This window comes from Zeus faber (assembly GCF_960531495.2).
Source record: "Zeus faber genome assembly, chromosome: 6".
Classification (NCBI taxonomy): domain Eukaryota; kingdom Metazoa; phylum Chordata; class Actinopteri; order Zeiformes; family Zeidae; genus Zeus; species Zeus faber.
The window spans coordinates 928,343-952,224 of NC_137201.1; the positions used below are offsets into that span (position 1 = coordinate 928,343).

A 23,882-nucleotide genomic window follows, 5' to 3' on the forward strand; every position below is an offset into this window, starting at 1 on the left:
TGTTGTTATTACATTATTTCCTCTCATTGCAAAAAACTTTGTGAACAGCTTGCCCTCACGGCACAGGAGGGTCGGTAACCTGCCCATCCTAGAGGGTCTTTAACTTTTTCAATATAATTTGTGATGTCATTGAGGGTGGGAGTTTCCCTGCGTCAATCGTGCCATTGAATGTATTTAGAATCTCAGGGCTAAGCTCCTCCACAAACTTCTTATAGAATTTGCTGGGTATTCCGTCTACATTATACAGTATGTCCTGTTTTTTAATTATTGCTGTTTATTCTATCACGACTCCCCACAGCTCCATTATGAATTAAAAAAAATGGGTTAATGTGGTTTTGAAGGTTTGCACAAGACACCTCAAGGACACTAGTATTCATCCGCCAACCAGATCTTTCTCCTGCCACTCCAAACGCGATGACTAGGTCAATGGGGGCATCATCTGTCATAGCTGTTGTGCCTTTACTGCTGGCTCCAATGCTTTCAATCAGAGAGTGTGAGATTAAAAAAATTAGTTAATCTGAAAATAAACTGTCTCTTTGAAAATAATTTGTATTCGCAAGCAGTTGGATTCAAAAGTCTTCATGCATCATATAGTCCTGTATCTTTACATTAGGCCCTTCAAGATTCAAGATTCAAGATTCAAGATTTTTATTTGTCACATACATATACATACTTCCATACATATATGCAGTGAAATGTAATGCAACGCACCCGGTGATAGCACGAAGTCCTAGGAAAAAGTACAAAAATAAAATAAAATAAAAAGTAGAAAATTCCTTTCTAATAGACCGACTAACTGACTCCTAAAACGTAATACAGTAAGTGGAATACTTTAGAATAAGATAAAAATATATAGAATAAAATACAATAAAAATAAATTGAAATAAAATGGAATAGGTTGAAGGAATATGCCTATGTATATACAGATATGTGCATTTAAAGTGGCATGTGAATTAAAGTGGCATGTGAATAGTGTGAGGTGGTGTTTGGGATAATACAGCACAGTATACAACAGTACGGCGCAGCAATACAGCATCACGAACAACCCTGAACAGTGATACAGTATGCTACATACAGTACAGTAGGTAGTGGAGCCTAGTGCATGGCTCAGTTAGGACCCCTGGTGAGGTCAGCATTGACAGTTCTGATGGCTTGAGGGAAGAAACTCCGTCTGTCTCTCTGTTCTCGCTGCGTGACTGCGGAGGCGCTTGCCTGACCGCAGCAGCTGCAACAGTCCATTGTTGGGGTGATGAGGATCCTTCATGATCCTACGGGCTCTGCTACTACACCTCCTGGTGTATAACTCCTGCAAGGGGGGGAGGGTAGTTCCAGTGGTACGTTCAGCTGAACGCACCACCCTCTGCAGGGCCCGCCTGTCCTGGGCAGTACAGTTCCCAAACCAGGCAGTGATGTTGCCTGTCAGGATGCTCTCCACTGCTCCAGAGTAGAAGGACTTGAGGATCCTCACCGAGACCCGGAATTTCCTCAGCTGCCTGAGGTGGTAGAGACGCTGCCTCGCCTTTCTCACCAGAGTGTCTGTGTGAACAGTCCATGTTAAGTCCTCTGTGATGTGGACTCCCAGATATCTGAAGCTGCTCACCCTATCGACAGAAGTCCCATTAATCCACAAGGGCGCGTGCGTCCTCGATTGTGATCCACGCCTAAAGTCCACAATCAGCTCCTTGGTTTTGCTGACGTTCAGGTGGAGGCTGTTGTCCTGGCACCAGAGTGACAGGTCAGCCACCTCCTCGCGGTAGGCCTTCTCATCGCAGTCGGTGATCAGGCCCACGACCACGGTGTCGTCAGCAAACTTGATGATGGTGTTGGAGCTGGACCTGGCCACACAGTCATGTGTGTACAGGGAGTACAGTAGGGGGCTGAGGACGCAGCCCTGGGGGGGATCCTGTATTCAGGGTGAGGGAGCTGGACATGTACTTCCCCACCTTGACCACCTGGGGGCGGCCTGTGAGGAAGTCCAGGATCCAGGTGCACAGCGGACCATTCAATCCGAGCTCCAACAACTTGACAGCCAGTCTGGTGGGAACTATGGTGTTGAAAGCTGAACTATAATCAATGAACAGCATTCTCACATAGGCCCCCTTCTGCCATCCAGGTGCGTGAGCGTGGTGTGCAGTACCTGGGAGACCGCGTCATCCGTGGATCTGTTCTGCCGGTACGCGAACTGCAACGGGTCCAAGGTGCGGGGGAGGGAGGCGCAGATGTAATCCTTAATCAGCCTCTCGAAACACTTCATGACCACCGAGGTGAGGGCCACCGGACGGTAGTCATTCAGGCAGGTTGGAGAGGCGATCTTCGGGACAGGAACGACGGCGGACCTCTTGAAGCAGGATGGGACCACTGATTCAGCCAGGGAGATGTTGAATATTGTGGTGAACACCGGAGCTAGCTGGTTAGCACAGGTCTTCAGTACTCGCCCAGATATGCCATCTGGGCCCGCAGCTTTCCTGGTGTTCACCCGCATCAAAGCCCTCCTGACCTCGTGCACGGACACTGAGAGTGCGCGCTCGTCCCCAGCGGTGTAACTCCAATTAGCCGGCGAGCTAGCGGTGTTGCTGCCAGACTCGAACCGCGCATAAAAGGAGTTCAGTTGGTTGGCCAGGGAGGCGTCCACACTCGTGGCTGGGGAGGAGCTGCTCTTGTAGTTAGTTATTGTTCGCAGCCCCTCCCACAAGCGTCTTGTGTCCCCCCGCTCCATCTGTAGCTCCACGGTGTCTCTGTACGTCCGTTTGGCGTCCCTCACCGCCCTCCGCAGATTGTACGACGCCGCTTTGTAATTGTCCATGTTACCAGATACAAGTCCGTCGTTGTAAGCGGCCGTGCGCGCATTCAGAGCGCAGCGGATGGATTTATCAACCCATGGTTTCTGGTTTGGAAATATCCGAACTTTCACCGTGGGAACGATTTCATCCGCGAGCGTAGCCACAAAACTTACTACAACCTCCGTAAACTCGCTGACGTCACTTGAGCTCGCTTGGAACACGTCCCAGTCTACGTCAGTCAGAGCGTCCTGAAGCGCAGCCTCTGATTGGTCCGTCCACCGCTTCACTTCCCTCGTCATCACCAGATCCCGCGCGATCAGAGGCCTGTAAACAGGAAGCAGCGAGATCGCGGTGTGATCTGATTTCCCGAAAGCGGGAAGCGACACGGGCTTGTATCCGTTCCGCCCTTATAGGATTCTGAGTACTGGATGATCTAACAATGCCAGACCCAGATTTGTCGGGGAACACATCAATCACTTTGTTGTAGCCACCACCCCAAATCCAAAATTATCTTTTGAAGTTGAAGAAAGAAGTCTGGATCCTCCACATTTGGTTCATATAGATTGCCTAAAATTTTATTTTTCTCTGATATACTGTATGAACCAAAAGTATTATTATTTGCCCGTCTTTGTCTCCAGATTCTTTCTCTACCCTGATGACATAAAACTTTTTTTAAATTAGTATACTGTAGATACCCTCCTGCTTTTTTTGATTGAAAGTGTTATGGTAGGCCCAGCCAATCCATCTGTCATGAATTCTAAAAATATCCATTTCCAAGAGATGTTTCCTGAAGCATCATCACATCTGAGTTGTTTCAGGTAGCCTAGCACCTTTCGCCTTTTCACATACAGTAATGAGCCCAGACAATTTACATTCCAAGAAGAAATCTAATGTAACTTTCTATATTGGATTATGATGGCACAGTGAATTGTCCAGTTGTGTAGACAATGTTAAAATAGCAAAGAAATTATACAGGTCCCAAAACTGCATAAATCCGACTGTCTGGATTTTTCCAGAAGTTAAAATGTTTAGCCTACCAGTGTAAAATATGATAGGCTATGAAAAACAATGAAATGAGAAATAAGATAAATTCAAATAGGGCATACAAACCGGGATAGCATACTCTAGCATAGAACTAAACAAACTGATTTAGAAGCTCGATATCTCCATATAAACCATACCATGTTAAGATGAGTAGCCCAATGCAATGAAAATTGTACTTACATAGTGTCCCTGTTTCGCGTTCAGTAGCATTGGCTACAAGGTGTGATACAATACAGTCTATATTAGCTCAGGTCTATTCAGCTTTCTCTGCCAGGTGGTGGTTATCAATACTCCTCTTTGGTGCTGCTGCATCCTCAAAGCGGTGCCTCTTTTCACCGACTGTAGCCCAGAACCCTCCTGTATACTACATTGAGTATTGCAATCTCTGTTTCATGCATATGCGGCTGACCTCCATGAATTTGTTTCTCTTGTCCTGTACATCCATGGTAAAATCTGGGAAGAAGTCCACTTTAGCACCTTTCCACTGAAATGTTCCAGCCTCCTTGGCTCTGAGTCGTACGTGTTCTCTGTCGGTAAACCGTAGAAATCTCACCAGGATGTGACGGGTGCCGGTGATGCGTCAGTCCTGTGCGTTACGTCTTAATGTTGTGGCTGTCCGATGCGCCCTTTCAATTATCATGTTGTCCACGTCTTCTAAAGTACTAGTAAACAGAGACCGCAACAAGTCTTTCACAGAGTCCATCACTTTATGCCCATTTTCTGTCTTCTGGTCCTGATCCGGATGTTGTTTCTTGTACTGTAGTTTTTCCTGGGATTCGAAGAGAGCCTCAAGCTGTGCAGGTTTGCTATCCATGTTTTGTGACAGGTTGACCAGGCAAATATTCTCGTCTTCCATCTGTGAGATCCTTCCCTCGGCCTCGCTAGGTCTGGAGCCTAGTTTAGCTATGTCTGATTTCAGCGAGTACAGGTTATCTTTAATCGCTGTCACGTCATCTCCCCTTTTTTGCATCATTTGAAAGTGGAGAATCAGAGCTTCCAAACAAGGTGTCACTCGTGCAAATCAAGGAAATATTTTTAAAGCTATGACTTGTTAATGACAAGGGTGTGGCAAACTGTGATTCTGAGATAATCAACTCCAAAGCCCGGTCTGCTAAATGCAATGCAATGCAATGCAATGCAATGCAATGCAAAGTTTTACCCACACCAACTTTATTCATCTAACTCCCATAATGCAAATGGTGTTGGCGGACAAACAAAGCCTCATGGCTACTTAACATACTACTGAATGGGCCAATGATGAACAGCTCAAGCAGCATCAACAGCTCAAAATATTCTGTTTCATCGTCACATTAAGTTTGAAATCCGCTGTTTGAAATTTCCTCCAAGTCCGGCGTACTATCAGATTTAGCATCGCTGTCATTCTCCATGTCGCTGTGGGAGAACTGACTATCATCGCGGAAAATGAAGTCCATTACGCACTGCTAACATTGACTTGGAACTATCGCACTGGTCAGATTAATGTCCGAAATATGATTCATAGCTTCCGCCAACCGCTTCGCATAATCCATAATGATATGGAGAAGAACGTTTTCACAGACAAGTGAGACCGAAACACCCCTTGCTGTGCTTTAACCGCCTGTTTATGGAAGTGACGTAGGTGTGTGACACATGACGCGTTTCTTCGTCTTCTTCTTCTACACCCCTTTTTACAGCTGTAGCTCCGTGTGTGTAAAAGTACTAAGATTTAAAGGTTGAATTCTATCAAAACGGTTTCACATTGTGACTTCACATCACATGGAATATGGATGAATGATCTTCACCTGGACGCTCGCAGTAAAGGAAATCATCAATCAGCGTTATTCCTCACTTTTCCGCGTCCTGGTAAGTGAACTGTGTTTCCCCATATAATCTAACGGGAATATTTAACTCCACGGTTTAACATTTTTATACTATTTATAAATCGTTCTCAGTTTTGAAAATATGTTGAGAGATTTAAAAAAAAAAACCACAAAGGAACACGAATCTGGAAAAATCGAATTTTCCTTCAAGAATGTTTTTTCAATTTATTTGGCTGCTCCTGGCGATTTTTGAAATGCGCGAGTTTTGCTGTGGTGTGTGTGGTGACACATTTTCAGTTGCAGATCTTGATTCATGTTGCAAATTTCGTTCAAGCTATGAGTTGACCATCCTGCCTTGTCGTATCTTTGATGTTAGCTATGCTGCTAGCTTCGCTGCTGGTGTTAGTTTTTTTCTTGTTACTTTGCTAGCCTGGGACTGCTTCAAAAGCATTAGAATGATTTCTGTACTAGGAGTGTTTCTCGTTTGAGTTTTTCAATTGACTCATGAGTTCTATCTCTTAGACATTTTTGAGTATGAAATAATACAGTTGGCAAATATAATTAAACAAATACGGTTGAAGCAGTCTATATACCTCTTCAGCAGGCAGACCCGCGTCACCACATCGTCCCCGAAGTCCATACTATCAATCTTTGAGGAAAGGGTTAATTTTCACCTACTTTTCCAGTCTCAGCAACCGACCTTGAATAAAAACTCTCTTAATAGATAATTATCAGCTTGCTTTCTGTAAGAATTAGTACTGAATTTTACTAAGATTGGTGAAAGTAATGCAATATCATCATGGTATAGAATATGTGGTCAACCGGATATCGGTTTCGTTGACAGTTTTTCCGACAGTAGTGTATGAAAGGTGTGTTTTTTTTTCCTCATTAGGTTTCAGAACAGAAGGTTTACTTCCTGCCGTTTGGAAAGGCGGAGAGTCAGAGGCCTTGGATCGACTCAACAAACACCTGGACAGAAAGGTAGAACTTGTGATTCAAAGCCCTCATTTCACTATTACAGCTGTCAGCCAGTGTGTGTGTGTGTGTCTGTGTGTGTCTGTGTCTGTGTCTGTGTCTGTGTTTCTGTGTGTCTGTGCGTCTGTGCAGGCATGGGTGGCGAACTTCGAGCACCCCCGGGGCATGTGCTCTCTCTTTGCTAGTCCAACTGGTCTGAGTCCCTACCTGCGCTTTGGTTGCCTATCCTGCAGGGTGTTCTACTACAACCTTAGAGAACTTTACATGAAGGTATGTTACAATATGTACTGTTAGAAGTTTTGCATGTAGCGGATAATGAAACCACACTTTTTTTTTTTCTTTTTTTCCTATTGGAAAGCAATTTGTGTGGAATAATATGACAGAAAAAACATTGGGAGAGAGTTATAATGAAAGGAAATAGTTTAATCAACAGAACACAAGTTGACAATCTTAATCATTAGTCTTGTGTTGTTTAAATAAAAATATGAACTATTAAATGCTGTAGTCACTGTGTTATAGGCTGAATACCAAACCACGAGATGGTGTGTGGCCTCTGTGCTGTTAGCAGCACTGCAACTGTCTTGAAAGGTTTTATTAGCATACACAGTTGCATGCTGGCTAAAAAAAAATAACAGTCAGGAGCTGTAGATCATTAAAAAAACAAATGTAATTCTGTGCTACAATTTAAGTGTTTATTTATTTATTATATTTTGTACATTTATGTTTTTAAACATACATTTTCTATTGGTGCATGGGATATAAGAAATACACTGTTTGATAAGATATGATACAACTTTGTTGAACAAGGTGGGATTCGTGAAATTGACTTTAGATAGATGACACCGTAGGTAAAGTATGTCATGGTCTTCACATCACTGGCGTCAGACCATTTCATCCCACCAATAAATGTGTTTTTACAATGCATCATGGCATAGTCTTCTTTATAAAAAAAATAAATAAAAAATCACCAATCAGAAATTGCGATTTTTATATATATCATGATAACTATTGTTATCGAATAGTATGAAATATTTTATCATGATAACATTTTTGGCCAAATCGCCCAGCCTAGCCAAGTTTCCCCTTAAATATAAACCGGTACTCAAATTAAAAACGGTAAACAAGGCTGAATCTGAGTCATTGTGTGCACCGCACATCCCATGCAGTTCCTGTGCTGGTTTTCCTGTGCTTTCATTTTAGATCTATTGTTTTCGTTAGTTTCTACTTTTATCATATGGACATTTTAAACCAAGGGACATACTGCCTTGGATCAGGTCAGTGGATTGCATAATGGAGAGCGATATCTGGTCCACTGTGCGCCCCGGCTCTTCCCGTGTCACTATTTGAGGAAATATGGGTCCTGTCAATAAATGACATTGAGTTTGATTTGACTATTTTTTCTTTTTCTTTTTTTCATTTTTATGTAAAGCAAAACCACTCCCACTCCCTGTCGAGTTTGTGCTTCTTTCACTGCAAAGTTATTATTGAGTTCTTATTGAGTATTCTGCTGACGGTGTTCGGGTGTTCTGTTTTCTGGGGGTTCATCGTTTGCTCTCACGTCTTTTTAAGTTTGTCTTCATCTTTAAAAGATAAGTTCAGATATAACTTTACCAGGAATTCTGGTCTCTATATCTGATTGGACCCCTGTCGTCCTCTTTCTTTTCTCTCTATTGATTTGTCCTGCTTTTAGCTACGTAAGCGCTGCAGCCCCCCAATGTCCCTGTTCGGCCAGTTACTGTGGAGGGAGTTCTTCTACACGGCCGCCACAAACAATCCAAACTTTGATCACATGGAAGGAAACCCCATCTGTGTTCAGGTTGCTAATGCTCAATATTATAACTGATAGCATGAACATTTTTCATACTCAGGTTGTGAGAATCAATTTGTTATCTGCCCCATTATTTCTCTAGATACCGTGGGACCAAAACCCAGAGGCGCTGGCCAAGTGGGCAGAGGGGCGGACTGGTTTCCCCTGGATCGACGCCATCATGACTCAGTTGCGACAGGAGGGCTGGATCCACCACCTTGCACGACACGCGGTGGCCTGCTTCCTCACCCGGGGAGACCTCTGGATAAGCTGGGAGAGTGGCATGAAGGTAGCACAGATACAGGCTTGTCGGTCAGAAAGAAACCACTGCTGTCGAAAGAAAATGTAAAAGCCGATACTTGTGGGTGGATTGATGGCATTGAGGCAGGGAGTAAGCATTATCAAAGAAATGGAAAAGCGAGCCTGAGTTTACCACAGTGGTAAACTACAGAACAAGTTTTAAATGTTTGGGAACATTTTCATTTGGAAAGAGGTGAGAGCATGTTGGTAGCTGCCAACATGTAGCATTTCACGCCCACCCCTCGTGAGAAAATCATTTATTCACTCTGCCTCAATTTGCCTGAGCGACACATCTTTTTCATGACAAGTCTATTGAGGGAGCTAGCTATTCATATTGAAACATCCTTGCCCCTCAAGCACAAAGAGAAATTAACTTAAGGTGGCCTATCAGTTCAACCACCCCCGGTTCCAATCCAGTGTTGACGAACTAACTACCTTTGTGGGAAGTTCTGGTTGGTTGTGCTTACAGTTACATTTAGTCATTTAGCAGACGCTTTTATCCAAAGCAACTTACAAGGGAGAATAACATTCAAGCTACATTGCGACAGAGACATTAGTGTAACAATAAATACTGCTAAGTAGTGCTAAGTAATTGTAAGTTAGGAGAGGAGATACTCCCTGAAGAGCTGGGTCTTCAAGTGCTTCTTAAAGACAGAGAGGGAGGTCCCTGCCCTGGTCGTTTATGGCAACTCGTTCCACCAACTTGGAACTACAAATGAGAATAACCTGGATTGCTGTGGCTGTATGGCCGGCAGAGCCAGGCGACACTCATTTGATGAGCGCAGCATCCGGGGGGGTAACATGTGCTTTTACAAGAGCATTTAAGTAGGTGGGAGCATTCCCAAAAATCACTCTGTAGGCCAGCATAAGAGACTTGAACTTGATGCGAGCGGCTACAGGTGACCAGTGGAGCTCGATGAGCAGCGGAGTGACGTGCGCCCTCTTTGGCTGGTTGAACACCAGTCACGCCGCCGCATTCTGTACCATCTGCAGTGGCTTCACTGCACAGGCCAGCAAGCCTGTTAAGAGAGCTTTGCAGTAGTCGAGACAGGACATTACCAAGGTTTGTACCAGCAGTTGAGTGGTATATTGGGTCAGGTACGGCCTGACTTACTGCTAACACCAGATGCAACCATAGCGCCACCCTTCTAAGCACTCTTGAAATATGGATGCAAAACCCGACTTGTCACGCATTTCTAAAATCACCACGAGCCGCCAAATAAGTTGAAAAAACCTTTCTTGAAGGAAAAATTTGATTTTACCAGATTCGTCTTCCTTAGTGTGGTTTTTTTTTATCTCCCAACGTATTTTCAAAACAGAGTTTGATTTATAAATTGTAGATAAATGTTAAACCGTCAAGTTTAATATTCCCATTAAATTCCATGGGGAAATGCAGTTCACTTACCAAGACGCTGAACAGTGTGAATGCCGATCGATCGTTTCCTTTAAAGCAACCGTCCAGATGAAAATCATTGTCCATATTCCATGTGATATGAAGTCACAATGTCAAACCGTTTTGATAGAGTTCAACCTTTAAACATTACTACTTTTACAGACACACCTGGATTCATTGTTGTTACAGTGGAAGAAGTTGATGACTTGATGAAGTCTGTTGAGGTTGGTGATGCAGATTATGAACAAGCAGCAATGGACAAGATTCTCAAGTTTACCTGCAAATGCAGCCAGGGGTGAAAATAAATTGAAAAGAGGCCCCAAACAGGCTCTCAGAGTGTAGCTGAGGTAGGGTTGGGGTTAGCCCACATAATAACTCCAAGAACTTTAAAGATATTTGGCATACACACATTTATATATTAAATGACACACCGAGGTTGATATACAAATACTAATATTATTGACAGACTGTACATTTTGTTGTGTTGTCCGCACTTTTAACCCCCTGGAGTCCCTGCTGAATTCAGAGAACCGTTGTGTTTTTGGTGTGGTCTGATATTTATCTAAATGTAATCAACTTAACACACTCTTACTCCAATGTGGTTGATATATCTCAATTAAGGAAAATCACAGCTACATTGATATGCAATCAATTGTTCGGTCAGTATCATTATGCAGCTTTTAGATAGATCTAAATCACACAAGGTATAAAGAGTATGTTTTTGTATTTTGTGTTGCCGCCAGAAATGTTGTCATAGCACACACTAGAACTATATTGACAAAAAATGTTGTCAATACAAAATTTGTTTATCAAGGTCTTGGGTATATAATGAAGTCAAAATAGATTATCAAATCTGATGTCTAAATAGGTAAAAACAAGGATTTATCACAACTGCTCACAACTGTATTTCAGTTGACCCAAGGTGTGAAATGAGACATTAGCTAATGATCTTAAAATGCATGACCCCCTGGTGGGGGACATTAGAGGTGTTGATCTGCAGCAGGCTGGGCCCTCTCTCTGTCAGACTCTCAGACAAAGGAATGAGGCTGTAGGCTAGTGGGGGTGGGACAATGTAAGAAATGTTTTTAGTTTTGAAAGATTTATTGAAAACATCACACAAACTTTATGCAAAAACTACAAAGAATGGTTTCAATTCATGATCAAAATATACAGTGTGTGTGTGTGTGTGTGTGTGTGTATGTATATGTATGTATGTATGTATGTATGTATATATATATATATATAGAGGAGTAGTAGCATGCCGTCTTGGCCTGCTAGCTGGTGTAGGTGCAAGAGGATTTTCTGTGGCAGCTTGTAGAGGTGCTCTCATACTGTAAAAATTAATTAAAATAAAAAAAAGTGTAAGGAAATGTGATATTTACATCAGACATATCACTACAGACTACATACATCACACCAAGCAGGGGAATGCCACATATTACATACAGCTTATAGACTGCATGCAAACACACACACACACACACAGTGTAAATTCATTGGAAACAAAACATGCCTTCGTCTAGGAAGACTGCGTGGCTGTTGTGTGGCAACTTGGAGTAGAGCTGTGTTTGTCACTGTAACCATAAGTAAAACAAAAAAGGTTGTAAGACGCAGGCTAGGGCTAAGTGGGGAGGAGAGTAGAGCTGCATAATGGCGGCGTTCTACTGTTTATATTTATCACCTGGGTGTGCTGTACAATGATAAGCTGGTTTAGCAAAAGAAGGATCCCATCTCTTTAACCTGTAGCAATGCCGGTATTGTTAGCTAACTTGACAGTGTTTATCGTCGCGGCAAACAGGATTCCATGAAACGGTCTCTAGCTAGCTTAGCTAGCTAGTCATCCACCTAGTACTCTGGCAAGCTAACGTTAGCGTTACTAAACAGGTGTATAAGACGCAGAAATCATTTCAACGTTAGCTTGTGCTAGTAAATAAAGATGTTACTTACTTATAGTCAGATATTGCGTCCTCCGCTTGGTTAATTCTCAATTAAAAATGCTGTCTTTCTTCCTCAATATCAGGACATAACGATATATCGAATCCGTACACACGTCACAGCAGGTAGCGCATCATTATGCAAAGCAGCCATCAGGGCTGAATGGAAAGGATGTGGATTCGGGAGCCGCAAATCCATTGACATAATAAATAGGTGTTGGTTTGGAAAGACAGATAGAGGGAACAAATGCAAGGTCTAACTTAATGCCAAATCTAACCTTATTTTATGATTATCATATTATTCTGAAGCAGAAAGTCGCGATTCTAATCTTTCAGGCATTTTTTTTGCCGCGTGCCTATGACAAAATCACGCGGGGGAAGAGAGATTTATCAAAGTCACTTTTATTTTCCCTGCATGGCGGGCGCGATTTTCGACCTCAGAGTGTTATACTCCTTAATAATTCCACTTTTGTAAAAGTTTTCTTATGTAGGTTCTTACTGTTAAATAAAATATATATATTTAAAAAAAAAGATGTGTGTCGGTGGCGCTGTTCAACATTCCCTCTAAACACAAGAACAATGCAGAGATTGCCCGATTCAGCAGGGTGTCCAGTCCCCGTTCACATGGTGTCATGTGGCTCTATTGGTCCTCTAACCATCTGCATTCTGGGAGCTGGCTGAATGAAGCCAAGTGTGGGCAAAACTTTGAGGGTGATTATCACAGTTTGCCACACCCTCGTAATTAACAAGTAATGGCTTTAAAAATATTTGCTTCATTCACACAAGTGACACCTTGTTTTAAAGCTCCGATTCTCCATTTTCAGATGACGTGAAAGAAAAGTCAAACGGCACCAAAAGTACCTAAAATCTGCTGTGGGTCACATGTTCTTTACTGCCACAGCTGGTGTGGTTCAGTTAGACTTCCCTAGTTTTAACATCTCTGATTAAAGCAAGAATATTGGACGAATTTACTTATATTGCCTGTCTCTGTATGAATCTAGGTGTTTGAGGAACTGCTATTGGATGCAGATTGGAGTGTGAATTCTGGCAGCTGGATGTGGCTGTCCTGCAGTGCCTTCTTCCAGCAGTTCTTCCACTGCTATTGTCCCGTTGGCTTCGGACGGCGCACTGATCCATCAGGGGACTACATCAGGTTAGTTTCACACTCTGAACCCCCATATTGTTAACTGTAAAGGCTTTAACGCTAATGCCCAGCCACAACTCCAAAGGTTGATGTAAAAATGTGACACGTAAAAAAAGGAAAATTATTTGTCAACCAAATTATGATGACTAATTGATTATTTTTATATCCAGGCATAAAATTGCACCAGAGATATCAGGGGCTCAGCCCCGGCACACAGGCTACTGTCTACAAATCAACATCAAGAGATATTTTCCTATTGTGGAAAAAAACATTATTTGAAATAATTATTTTTGCCAATGACAAAACTTAACAGTTACTCGTTTAAACTATTTAATTGTTTTAATGATCTGGCAGTCAGCGCTCACTCTAATGTCGTGACTTATGTGCGTAGACTGTAGATGATAGACATTGTAAATCGAGTCGTCGAGTCTTTGTTTCTGTCAGATATCCTGATCTTGAGAAAATCCCTTGACTATAGAATAGCAACGTGGTCAAGTGTTAGAATGTTGCGCTCCGGAGCTTTAACATGAGAAAATATTAGAGTGATTAGGTGAGGGAGAGGTGAGAGCAGTGTGTGTGTATAAGATGTATGTGAAAGCCGTTGGTGAAACAAGTAATCTAAATGCCAGCAAGCTGCTTGAAGACGGATTACCTATTTATTTGATTCTACCAGCCGGTAAAATCATTTCATGGGAGGTTATTCTAGGGTTAAATGGCTAACCTAGATCCTCCCCTGATTAACTGAGACTAGACTATGCTGCTCACTGTATTACCCAAAACACAATTTCTTGAATAATAAAACAGAATTGTGTCTTTACATTTTTATAGTAACGTATGCCTATATGTGTTGACTGTGTAGGGTTAGGGTTAGCCTAAGGGTTAGCCTAACCCTGTTCACTGTTAACATTAAAATCACATTAAATAAAACAATTCATAAAGAAAAGTTTCTTTGAGCATTGATAAAAGCGCTATGCAAATGAAATGTTTGTCGCAAGCCAAGAAGTGTGCGTGTCGCAAGCCACATAGGCTAAACATAGAGATCCACCAAGCAATGCACATCAAACTGATGTCTGATGTTTCTGAAGCTGAAAAGAACCGTTTGACTCGCAATACTCGGATAATGAAGGGAGATTGGACTCAACATAAATTTTCATTGTTCATTGTAAGCCGTGTGAAAATGCAAAAACAAGGTCATCTTGTCGCAGGATCCCCTGCACACAACATTTTTGGCCTAACAATGTGGCCCAAAGTGTGGCCCAACAACATGTGGCTAAGACCGACCATAAATAATGATTTTATTGATTTGTGGTAGTTATTTGGCAACATGATAGCATGCATAACCTTTCTGTTGTTGGCATGTTTTCTCCATGTTCACATGGATTCACACTCCAGGCAGGAGTGGCATTGGCTCTATCTCAGGAATTGGTCCCCGGGTGCCATGCAGGAGCTGACCACTGCTTCTAAATAGTCAGCATCTAAAGTAATTCTAGAATTCATGTGTTTTGCTTTATTTTCCCGTCAGGCGATACATCCCCATTTTGAAAGATTACCCGAACCGCTACATCTACGAGCCCTGGAATGCCCCTGAATCCATCCAGAGGGTGGCGAACTGTGTGGTGGGTGTTGACTACCCCAAACCTATGATCAACCATGCCGAGGGCAGCAGGCTCAACATAGAACGGATGAAGCAGGTCTACCAGCAGCTGTCCCATTACCGAGGGCTCAGTAAGTCAAACTAGGCCTCATTCACACAACTCTACTACCTTTTCTATCTAGTTAGTCTTGCTTTAGTTAGATAGATACTTGATTTATCCCCCGAGGGCAATTGCGAATTATTTGTGTAACATGAATCTATGAGCCCCTTAATTTTGTGCATGCTTCAGGTAGGGCTGTGACGGTATGAATTATGAAAGTATCACCGCGGTATTACGGTTTACCAACGGGGGTGTGTATTACAATAACAGGATAAAACAGATAGAAGCTTTAAAAAAATGTACAGGTATAACATTTCAATGAGCAATTATAAATAAGGGGAATCACAAATATATATTCATAAGTGTGAAGCCTCCGGAGACGGCTTTCCGTGTGCCCCGATCGTGGAGAGCGGTGCCCCGTTCATCCAAATAAAAAACTAAATACAGCGTGTTTTTAGTTGTTTTATTTGGAGGAACGGGGATGGGACACAGCTGTTCCTCCGTGCACACTGCACATTGAACAGCGAAATTTGATTTGACTGATATAATTCTAAGTCGAGTAGAGCCCTAGAAGTAAATAATAATAATCAGACATACTAAAGAAGTCTCCCGTATGTTTAAGGGTCTGTCCCTTACCCTTGCACGTGGCGTGCAAAGCTGAAGTGATGAGCGAAGCAACTGAAAAGTTTTGTTTCTCCAGAAGGCCTTGAAAATAGGATGGAAGACAGTCAACAATGATAACTAAACAATTAATTATTATTAGGGTCCTCATCTACAGAATATATGATAAGGATCCTATTGTTATTGTTCTGTTTATTAGGGTCCTCATCTACAGAATGTAGGATCAGGATCCAATTGTTATTGCTCTGTTTATTCTTCTCCTTGTTAGGGTCCTCATCTACAGAATGTAGGATGAGGATCCTATTCTTATTGCTCTGTTTATTCTTCTTCTTCTTCAGCCAAATTGAATCGGCTTTTTGGGGGCCTTAAGAAACTCAAAAACTCACAAAACTTTGCACACACGTTAGTCACGGTTTCCCCATCGATATTATGTTGATCCCGTGCATGGGTGTGGAGAATTTGCCGACCACAACCTGTTCCCTTTTTTCCATGAAAAATATATATATTGCCGCCATGACCGAAACCCAACAGGAAGTCATATAGAATTTTCCTCACTTTTTGGTCATTTTTATGCTTTTTACTTCGCGAACTCCTCCTAGACCAGGGGTCGGCAACCCGTGGCTCCAGAGCCACATGTGGCTCTTTCATCCCTCTGCTGTGGCTCCCTGTGGCTTTGAGAAAATAGTGTGAATAAATAATGGCTATTTAATTTAAATAAATTTTATTCTATTTAGTTAATTTTTTTAATGTAATAGTTATGATTCTGGAGATTTGAACTTGTAGCATTGAAATAAAACGTGTTTTAATATTTTGTTGATCAAAATATGCGTCGCACCTTGTATGCGCCTGTTGCCGACAGGCTGGTGACTTATTTTGAGCTCTCGAACCCTGGTAAGCTAACCATGGATATATCCAAAACAGGAAAAGTTTCTGGGGAAAATAGAACGTTAAAGTTAGTTTCATGGAATGCGGAGTGGAATCGAGACATGGAATGCCATTCCTGACACCTATTTGAACATGAACAAGTACGCATTTGGTGTCCTGTCCATCTTTGGATCAACATACTTGTGCGAGCAAGTGTTTTCCACTATGAACTTCATTAAAAGCAGAAATCGGTCGTGATTCACTGATGACAGCTGAAGCTCAAAGTTACATCATACAGCCCGGATATGTAGAAGCTCTGTGGTGAAGTTCAGGGGCAGAAATCACATTAATCAGGTGAGAGAAACGAGCTATTGATTTTGCAAATATAGATATAAATATTGGACCCTGAATTGATGTAGTTGTGTTTCATATTCAGGTCGATGGTTGACTGTGGCACGCGACTGAGGAAATAGTCGCGGATGACGGCGCACTAAAATAGACTTAAGTCGTGATAAAACATAAACTACGATTTTTTTTGCCCCTTATAATTTAAGTGAATATTTCTTTTTTTCAAATCCACAAATAAGTGAAGGACCTGCATTTTGTATTTTATTTCAAAGAAAAATGATAAGTGCCAGTATTCTTTTTTTTTTTTTTTTTTAGAGTTCAAAAGAATTGTGTTTTGCTGTCTCAAGCACAGAAAAAAATGAGTCTTTATCAGTTTGTAGTTCTTTTATTTCATAAATGGAACAAACTACAGGTCTTATATACAGTACATAGCACAAGTGTAATAACACCGGATATACAGTATAGTTTTATCTTCATTATAGCGGTCAAATGGGTTTTGCGGCTCCAGGTGGGTTTTATTTGGTGGGAATCACGCCCAAATGGCTCTTTTAATGCTGAAAGTTGCCGACCCCTGTCCTAGACGATTTATCGGGTCCCGCCGTTACTTGCACTTCACTTTGAGGACCTGGTCATCGCTGCTTGCAGCTTTTATAAGGGTCCTCATCTCCAGAATGTAGGGTGAGGATCCTATTGTTATTGCTCTGTTTTTTCTTCTTTTTAAGCCAAATTGTGTTGGCTTTTCGAGGGCCTTAGGAAAATCTCTGAAACTCACAAAACTCTGCACACACGTTATTCCCGGTCCCCCCATCAAATTTATGAGGGTCCAGTGCATGGGCGTGGCAAAATGGCCGACCATGCCCTCTTCAAAATTTCGAAGTCGCAACGCGTTGAAATTCATTTTGGGAAAAAGGCACTGTTTACGTGACTTTTTTGACGCTTTTCGGTCATTTTCATGCTCTGTACTTTCACAGACTCCTCCGATCCGATTTACCGGGTCCCATAGACACATTCACTTTGAGGACCCAGTCATCGCGGCTTGCAGCTTTAATTCTTATTGTTCTTCAGCCAAAATGCGTTGTCTTTTTGGGGGCCTTAAAAAGGGCGAGGCAAAATGGCCGACACGCCCTCTTTAAAATAAAAAAAAAAGATCAAACCTATTCACTTTTTACCATGAAAACTCACAAAATGCAGTACACTTATTTCACTAGAAAAAAAAAAAAAAAATGATATTGCCGCCATGACCGACACCCTACAGGAAGTTGGCCATATTGGATTAAATGTGTAGTTTTAGTCACTTTTCCAGTCATTTTCATGCTCTGTACTTTCGCAAACTTCTCCGAGGGGATTTATCGGGTCGACTTTAAACTTGGCGAGTGTCTACAGGACACTTTGGGGATTAAGTTATTAAAAGATTTAGTTTTTGTCACACGATATGGGCGTGGCAACGTGTTGAATTTCATGTTGGAAAAAATACATTGTTTACGTGACTTTTGAGGCCTTAAGAAACTTGAAAATCACGAAACTTTGCACACTCGTCAGGCCCGGTGTGTCTTTTCCTATTCTATGGGTCCTAAAATGGGGCGCTGATCCACCAACCATCCGTGCAACGGCCCTAGCCCTGTGCTTCTCCACAGCTGAGTATGCATGTTCAAGCTGGACCCACTCCCACCACACCAAACTGGTGGACACGGCCCTCAACGACACATGCCGCATTTTCACAGGCTGCATTAAGACAATGCCAGTCCCGTGCCTCTATGCACTAGCCGGCATTGCCCCCCCTCACATCAGACGGTCCATCGTCACCCAAGATGAGCGGAGAGCACAGGAGTCTGACATGAGGCCCCCCCTGTACGGACACACTGCACCCCCATCCAGACTGAAATCCAGAGCCAGTTTCCTGCACACAGTCCCCCTTCTCAGGTCCACCAAAGAAACGGCACGGACCAACATCTGGAGTGTTGAATGGCACCAACTCAACACCCGAGCCCAAGAATGGATGGAGAGAGGAATAACACCAACTGAATGCCTCGCCAACGAATCTCGGTACGCATGTCACATCACCAGACGTAAAAAAGTAAATATTACCGCCATGACCGTGACGATGACCATGCAATTTTAGTCACTTTCTCATAATTTTTATGCTTTGTACTTTTGTGAACTCCTCCTAGACGATTTAGCAGATTTACTTCAAACTTGGTGAGTGTCTACTAGACATCTTCACCATCAAAAGTTAACAAAATATTTTGTTTTCGTCACGCTGCATGGGCGTAGCGAAACGTTAAGATTCATGTTGGGAAAAAAGTCACTGTTTATGTGACTTTTTTTAAGCTTTTTGTTCATTTTCATGCTCCGTACTTTCGCGGGCTCCTCCGATCTGATTTACCGGGTCCCGCCGACACTTGCACTTTGACGACATCGCTGCTTGCAGCTTTAATTCTTCTTGCTCTTCTTGTTCTTCAGCCAAAATGCGTTGGCTTTTTGGGGGCCTTAAAAAACTTAAACTCACAAAACGGTCCCGTACATGGCCGTAGCAAAATGGCCGACCACGCCCTTCTTCTTCTTCTTCTTTCAGATGCTCCCATTAGAGGTCGCCACAGCGGATTATCTGCCTCCAATACCTTCTTTTCTGCGTATCTTCCTCCCTTACACCAACCGCCTGCATGTCTTCCCTCACCACATCCATAAACCCTCTCTTTGGCCTTCCTCTTTTCCTCTTGCCTGGCAGCTCCATCCTCAGCATCCTCTCCCAATTTAACTCTCATCTCTCCTATACACGTGTCCAAAATAAAAAAAAAAAATTAAACCTTTTCACTTTTTACCATGAAAACTCCCGAAATTCGGTACACTTATATCACCAGACTTAAAAAAAAAATTATATTGCCGCCATCACCGACACCCTACAGGAAGTCGGCCCTATTGGAAAAAATAGTTTTAGTCATTTTCCAGTCATTTTCTTTTTTTTTTTTTTTAACCTGTGCTGGGCATACAACATAGAGTATTTATATGCCATTGCATCCAGGACAGAGTTTGTCTGCAAGTGGAGTTCAAGTTCTCAAACTGCAATGCAACTCTGCATCAAGAACTGCTGCAATAACTCCACTGTCCTGTGGATGACCTGTAGAATGACAAGAACACAGTTTTTTGTTACAGAGAGCCACCACCAACCCGCCTCTTTGGAGAACTATTTATCATGTTTAGCTCTATAAACAACTGATCACTACTGCAAGAGGGGGAGAATCACCATGGGTGAGACAAATAAACATAGAAACAAACAACATTTACACAAAAACATAAACATTGGATGACAACATGTATTGAAAAACAGTGAATTAGGTCCAGGAAAACTGGAACTACAATTGGTCAATTGGCCTTCTTCCTGTCATAATTATGGCAGTAAAGGAGGGGGGAAAGGAGGGGGGGGGGGGGTGTGTGTGTGTGTGTGTGTGTGTGTGTGTGTGTGTGTGTGTGTGTGTGTGTGTGTGTGTGTGTGTGTGTGTGTGTGTGTGTGTGTGTGTGTGTGTGTGTGTAAGATGTCCACCGGTGAGTGTACATGACTTGGTCTTGTACTGGTACTGGTGTAGAAGGTCAGTAGTATGTCGCGGCGCCTCCAAGCAGCGGAAGGGGGCCTGAAGCCCCCCCCCCCCCCCCACTCCGCAGCCCCGTAGACACCCTATGGCTGCAGGAAGGCCCCAAGTACCGTGCCCTGCGGCCACAGAAGGAGGCCCGGGCCCCCAGAGAAGCCAGACGGCCGTGGAGCAACCCCCACGCCCAGCCCCGAGGGCATGACCCAGTCCTAGGGAGCACGAGGAGACCCCGCACCCCAAGGGCGCACATACTGTATACAACCAACCCCTAGGTGCAGGCACAGAACCCACGGCCCACGCCCTGCATAAGGGGAAGGCCCGCCCCACTGCAGCTGACCAGACGCCCCACCCGGCATGAGTGCCAAGTGTCCATTCACGTAGCAGCGTGGGGCACCTCGATGTTACACCCCACCCACCCCCCGGCGGATGCCGGCAGGCCGCCAGGTATACAGGCCCTCTGCCACCCCCAGCACCCGGGGGCCCCCGCCACAGGGAAGCCGCGCCGCAGAAGCAAAAGGCCAACAGCCACACCCCAACCCACACCCACAACGGAAAGCCGTCCCCCCTGGTGCTCTCCGCAGCCCCGCCAGGTCGCAGCACATCCCAAGCCACCAGGCCCAAAGCGTCAGGACTCCAGCCAGGCCGGGGGGCCGGGGGGGGGGCCCACCCGACCGCCCCCCTGCCAACCATGCCCCTACACCGACCCGCCAGCGACCGGCCACCCTGGGGAAAAAAAACCCAGTGCTTAATGTGTGCTGTTGGTAATTGAAGTTAAAATTCCGGGGTTGGGGGTGCAAGTCCTTCACGCAAGTTGAACCCGAATCACTCGCACCCCTCCTGCCCCGCAGACCCTAGACCGATGGAGGGTTTTTCAGAGTAGGATTGATGTGCGAGTGTATGTGTTCTAAGCTAATGTGAGCCCATATTTCATGAAATGAATCAACATTTTTTTTGGATATTGGCAATAGTTTTTCCATTGAGATGTAATCTATTTATAATTGCAACCATTGGGATGTGGTGAGATTATCTCTTTTTCCAATTGAGTAATATTGTTTTCTTGACAATTGTTAAGGCGATCAAAATGGGTTGGTGGTGTTTCAGTCACTGAGAAGACATATAGACGGGGAGACTGGAATGCTGCGACCCAGAAGGGTTTATAGCTTCTTGGTGATGTTGGTCCAGAATGCAAGGATAGGTGGGCAGAGTTAGAAGGCATGAAAGTAGTCATCTCTGGTATCAAGGGAACACTGAGAGCAAATGTCTGCATCCACAAAACCCATTTTGAACATTTTGTGTTCCATGATATGGGCTCTGTGCAAAATCATATAATGGATGAGTGGCACTTTGGAGTTGCGGGTCATAGAAAAGGTGTTGTTGCAAATAAGCTTCCACAGGTTGATATCAGTGGGGACAGCAAGGTCTCTTTCCGATTTTATTGTAGGTAAAGATAAGGTGTAATTTGTTTTTAATAAAAGTTTGTATATTCTGGAAAAGGGATTTTTCAAGTGACCGATATGAGTGAGTAATTCCTTGTCTTTTTCAAGACCTAAAGATTATTGGTCTGTTTTTAACCAGTAAATCTGGGTTGTGCCAGATTGGCGTGAATTTGTTTGGAGACAGTGTGTCCACTGAGTTTGAGGAATCTCCACCAGGCTGACAGAGTTGTTGCGATAAATGGGTTTTTAAAGCAATTATGTTTCCTTATCGATTCAGTAAGGAATGGGAGATCGGATAATGATTACTCCTGACATTCAGATTGTTCAATGTCTTGCCATCAATAGGCCAATTGTTGCTCTGGTATTAACCATTTAATTATAAATTGAAGATGTTTTGCTAGATAGTAGTATCTAAAGTTTGGGGCTTCTAGGCCTCCACAGTCTTTGTTTTTGTCTAGTGTTGCTAGTTTTATTCTCGGTTTCTTGTATTTCCAATAAAATTTGTTGACTATTGAGTCTAGAGTATTGAACCAATGTACTGTTGGTTCACTGGGGTCATTGAAAATACAGTGGGGCAAAAAAGTATTTAGTCAGCCACCAATTGTGCAAGTTCTCCCACTTAAAAAGATGAGAGAGGCCTGTAATTTTCATCATAGGTACACTTCGATTATGAGACACAGAATATGGGGAAAGAATCAGATAATCACATTGTACAATTTTTAATGAATTAATTGGTAAATTCCTCGGTAAAATAAGTATTTGGTCACCTACAAACAAGCAAGATTTCTGGCTTTCACAGACCTGTAACTTTTTCTTTAAGAGGCTCCTCTGTCCTCCACTCGTTACCTGTATTAATGGCACCTGTTTGAACTCGTTATCAGTATAAAAGACACCTGTCCACAACCTCAAACAGTCACACTCCAAATTCCACTATGGCCAAGACTAAAGAGGTGTCAAAGGACACCAGAAACAAAATTGTAGACCTGCACCAGGCTGGGAAGACTGAACCTGCAATAGGTAAGCAGCTTGTTGTGAAGAAATCAACTGTGGGAGCAATTATTAGAAAATGGAAGACATACAAGACCACTGATAATCTCCCTCGATCTGGGGCTCCACGCAAGATCTCACCCTGTGGGGTCAAAATGATCACAAGAACGGTGAGCAAACATCCCAGAACCACACGGGGGGACCTAGTGAATGACCTGCAGAGAGCTGGGACCAAAGTAACAAAGGCTACCATCAGTAACACACTACGCCGCCAGGGACCCAAATCCTGCAGTGCCAGACGTGTCCCCCTGCTTAAGCCAGTACATGTCCAGGCCCGTCTGAAGTTTGCTAGAGAGCATTTGGATGATCCAGAAGAGGATTGGGAGAATGTCATATGGTCAGATGAAACCAAAATAGAACTTTTTGGTAAAAACTCAACTTGTCGTGTTTGGAGGAGAAAGAAAGCTGAGTTGCATCCAAAGAACACCATACCTTCTGTGAAGCATGGGGGTGGAAACATCATGCTTTGGGGCTGTTTTTCTGCAAAGGGACCAGGACGACTGATCCGTGTAAAGGAAAGAATGAATGGGGCCATGTATCGTGAGATTTTGAGTGAAAACCTCCTTCCATCAGCAAGGGCATTAAAGATGAAACGTGGCTGGGTCTTTCAGCATGACAATGATCCCAAACACACCGCCCGGGCAACGAAGGAGTGGCTTCGTAAGAAGCATTTCAAGGTCCTGGAGTGGCCTAGCCAGTCTCCAGATCTCAACCCCTTAGAAAATCTTTGGAGGGAGTTGAAAGTCCCTGTTGCCTTGCGACAGCCCCATAACATCACTGCTCTAGAGGAGATCTGCATGGAGGAATGGGCCAAAATACCAGCAACAGTGTGTGAAAACCTTGTGAAGACTTACAGAAAACGTTTGACCTCTGTCATTGCAAACAAAGAGTATATAACAAAGTATTGAGATGAACTTTTGTTATTGACCAAATACTTATTTTCTACCATAATTTGCAAATAAATTCTTTAAAAATCAGACAATGGGATTTTCTGGATTTTCTTTTTCTCATTTTGTCTCTCATAGTTGAGGTGTACATATGATGAAAATAACAGGCCTCTCTCATCTTTTTAAGTGGGAGAACATGCACAATTGGTGGCTGACTAAATACTT

General features: G+C 43.2%; 1 protein-coding gene across 4 annotated transcripts in view; it reads left to right on the plus strand.

The window, feature by feature from the left end:
• The window catches only part of LOC307231489 (cryptochrome-2-like), a 76,115-nt gene that overhangs the window by 26,261 nt on the left and 25,972 nt on the right, over positions 1 to 23,882 (plus strand). For 2 of the 4 annotated variants that reach the window (XM_080002223.1, XM_080002224.1), the window contains exons 5-9: positions 6,516 to 6,868; positions 8,289 to 8,414; positions 8,509 to 8,694; positions 13,034 to 13,185; positions 14,699 to 14,901. In XM_080002223.1, the coding sequence (XP_079858349.1) occupies positions 6,516 to 6,868; positions 8,289 to 8,414; positions 8,509 to 8,694; positions 13,034 to 13,185; positions 14,699 to 14,901 (1,020 nt within the window). The remainder of the gene's footprint in view (positions 1 to 6,515; positions 6,869 to 8,288; positions 8,415 to 8,508; positions 8,695 to 13,033; positions 13,186 to 14,698; positions 14,902 to 23,882) is intronic. The other 2 variants (XM_080002225.1, XM_080002226.1) reach the window with 2 other exon arrangements.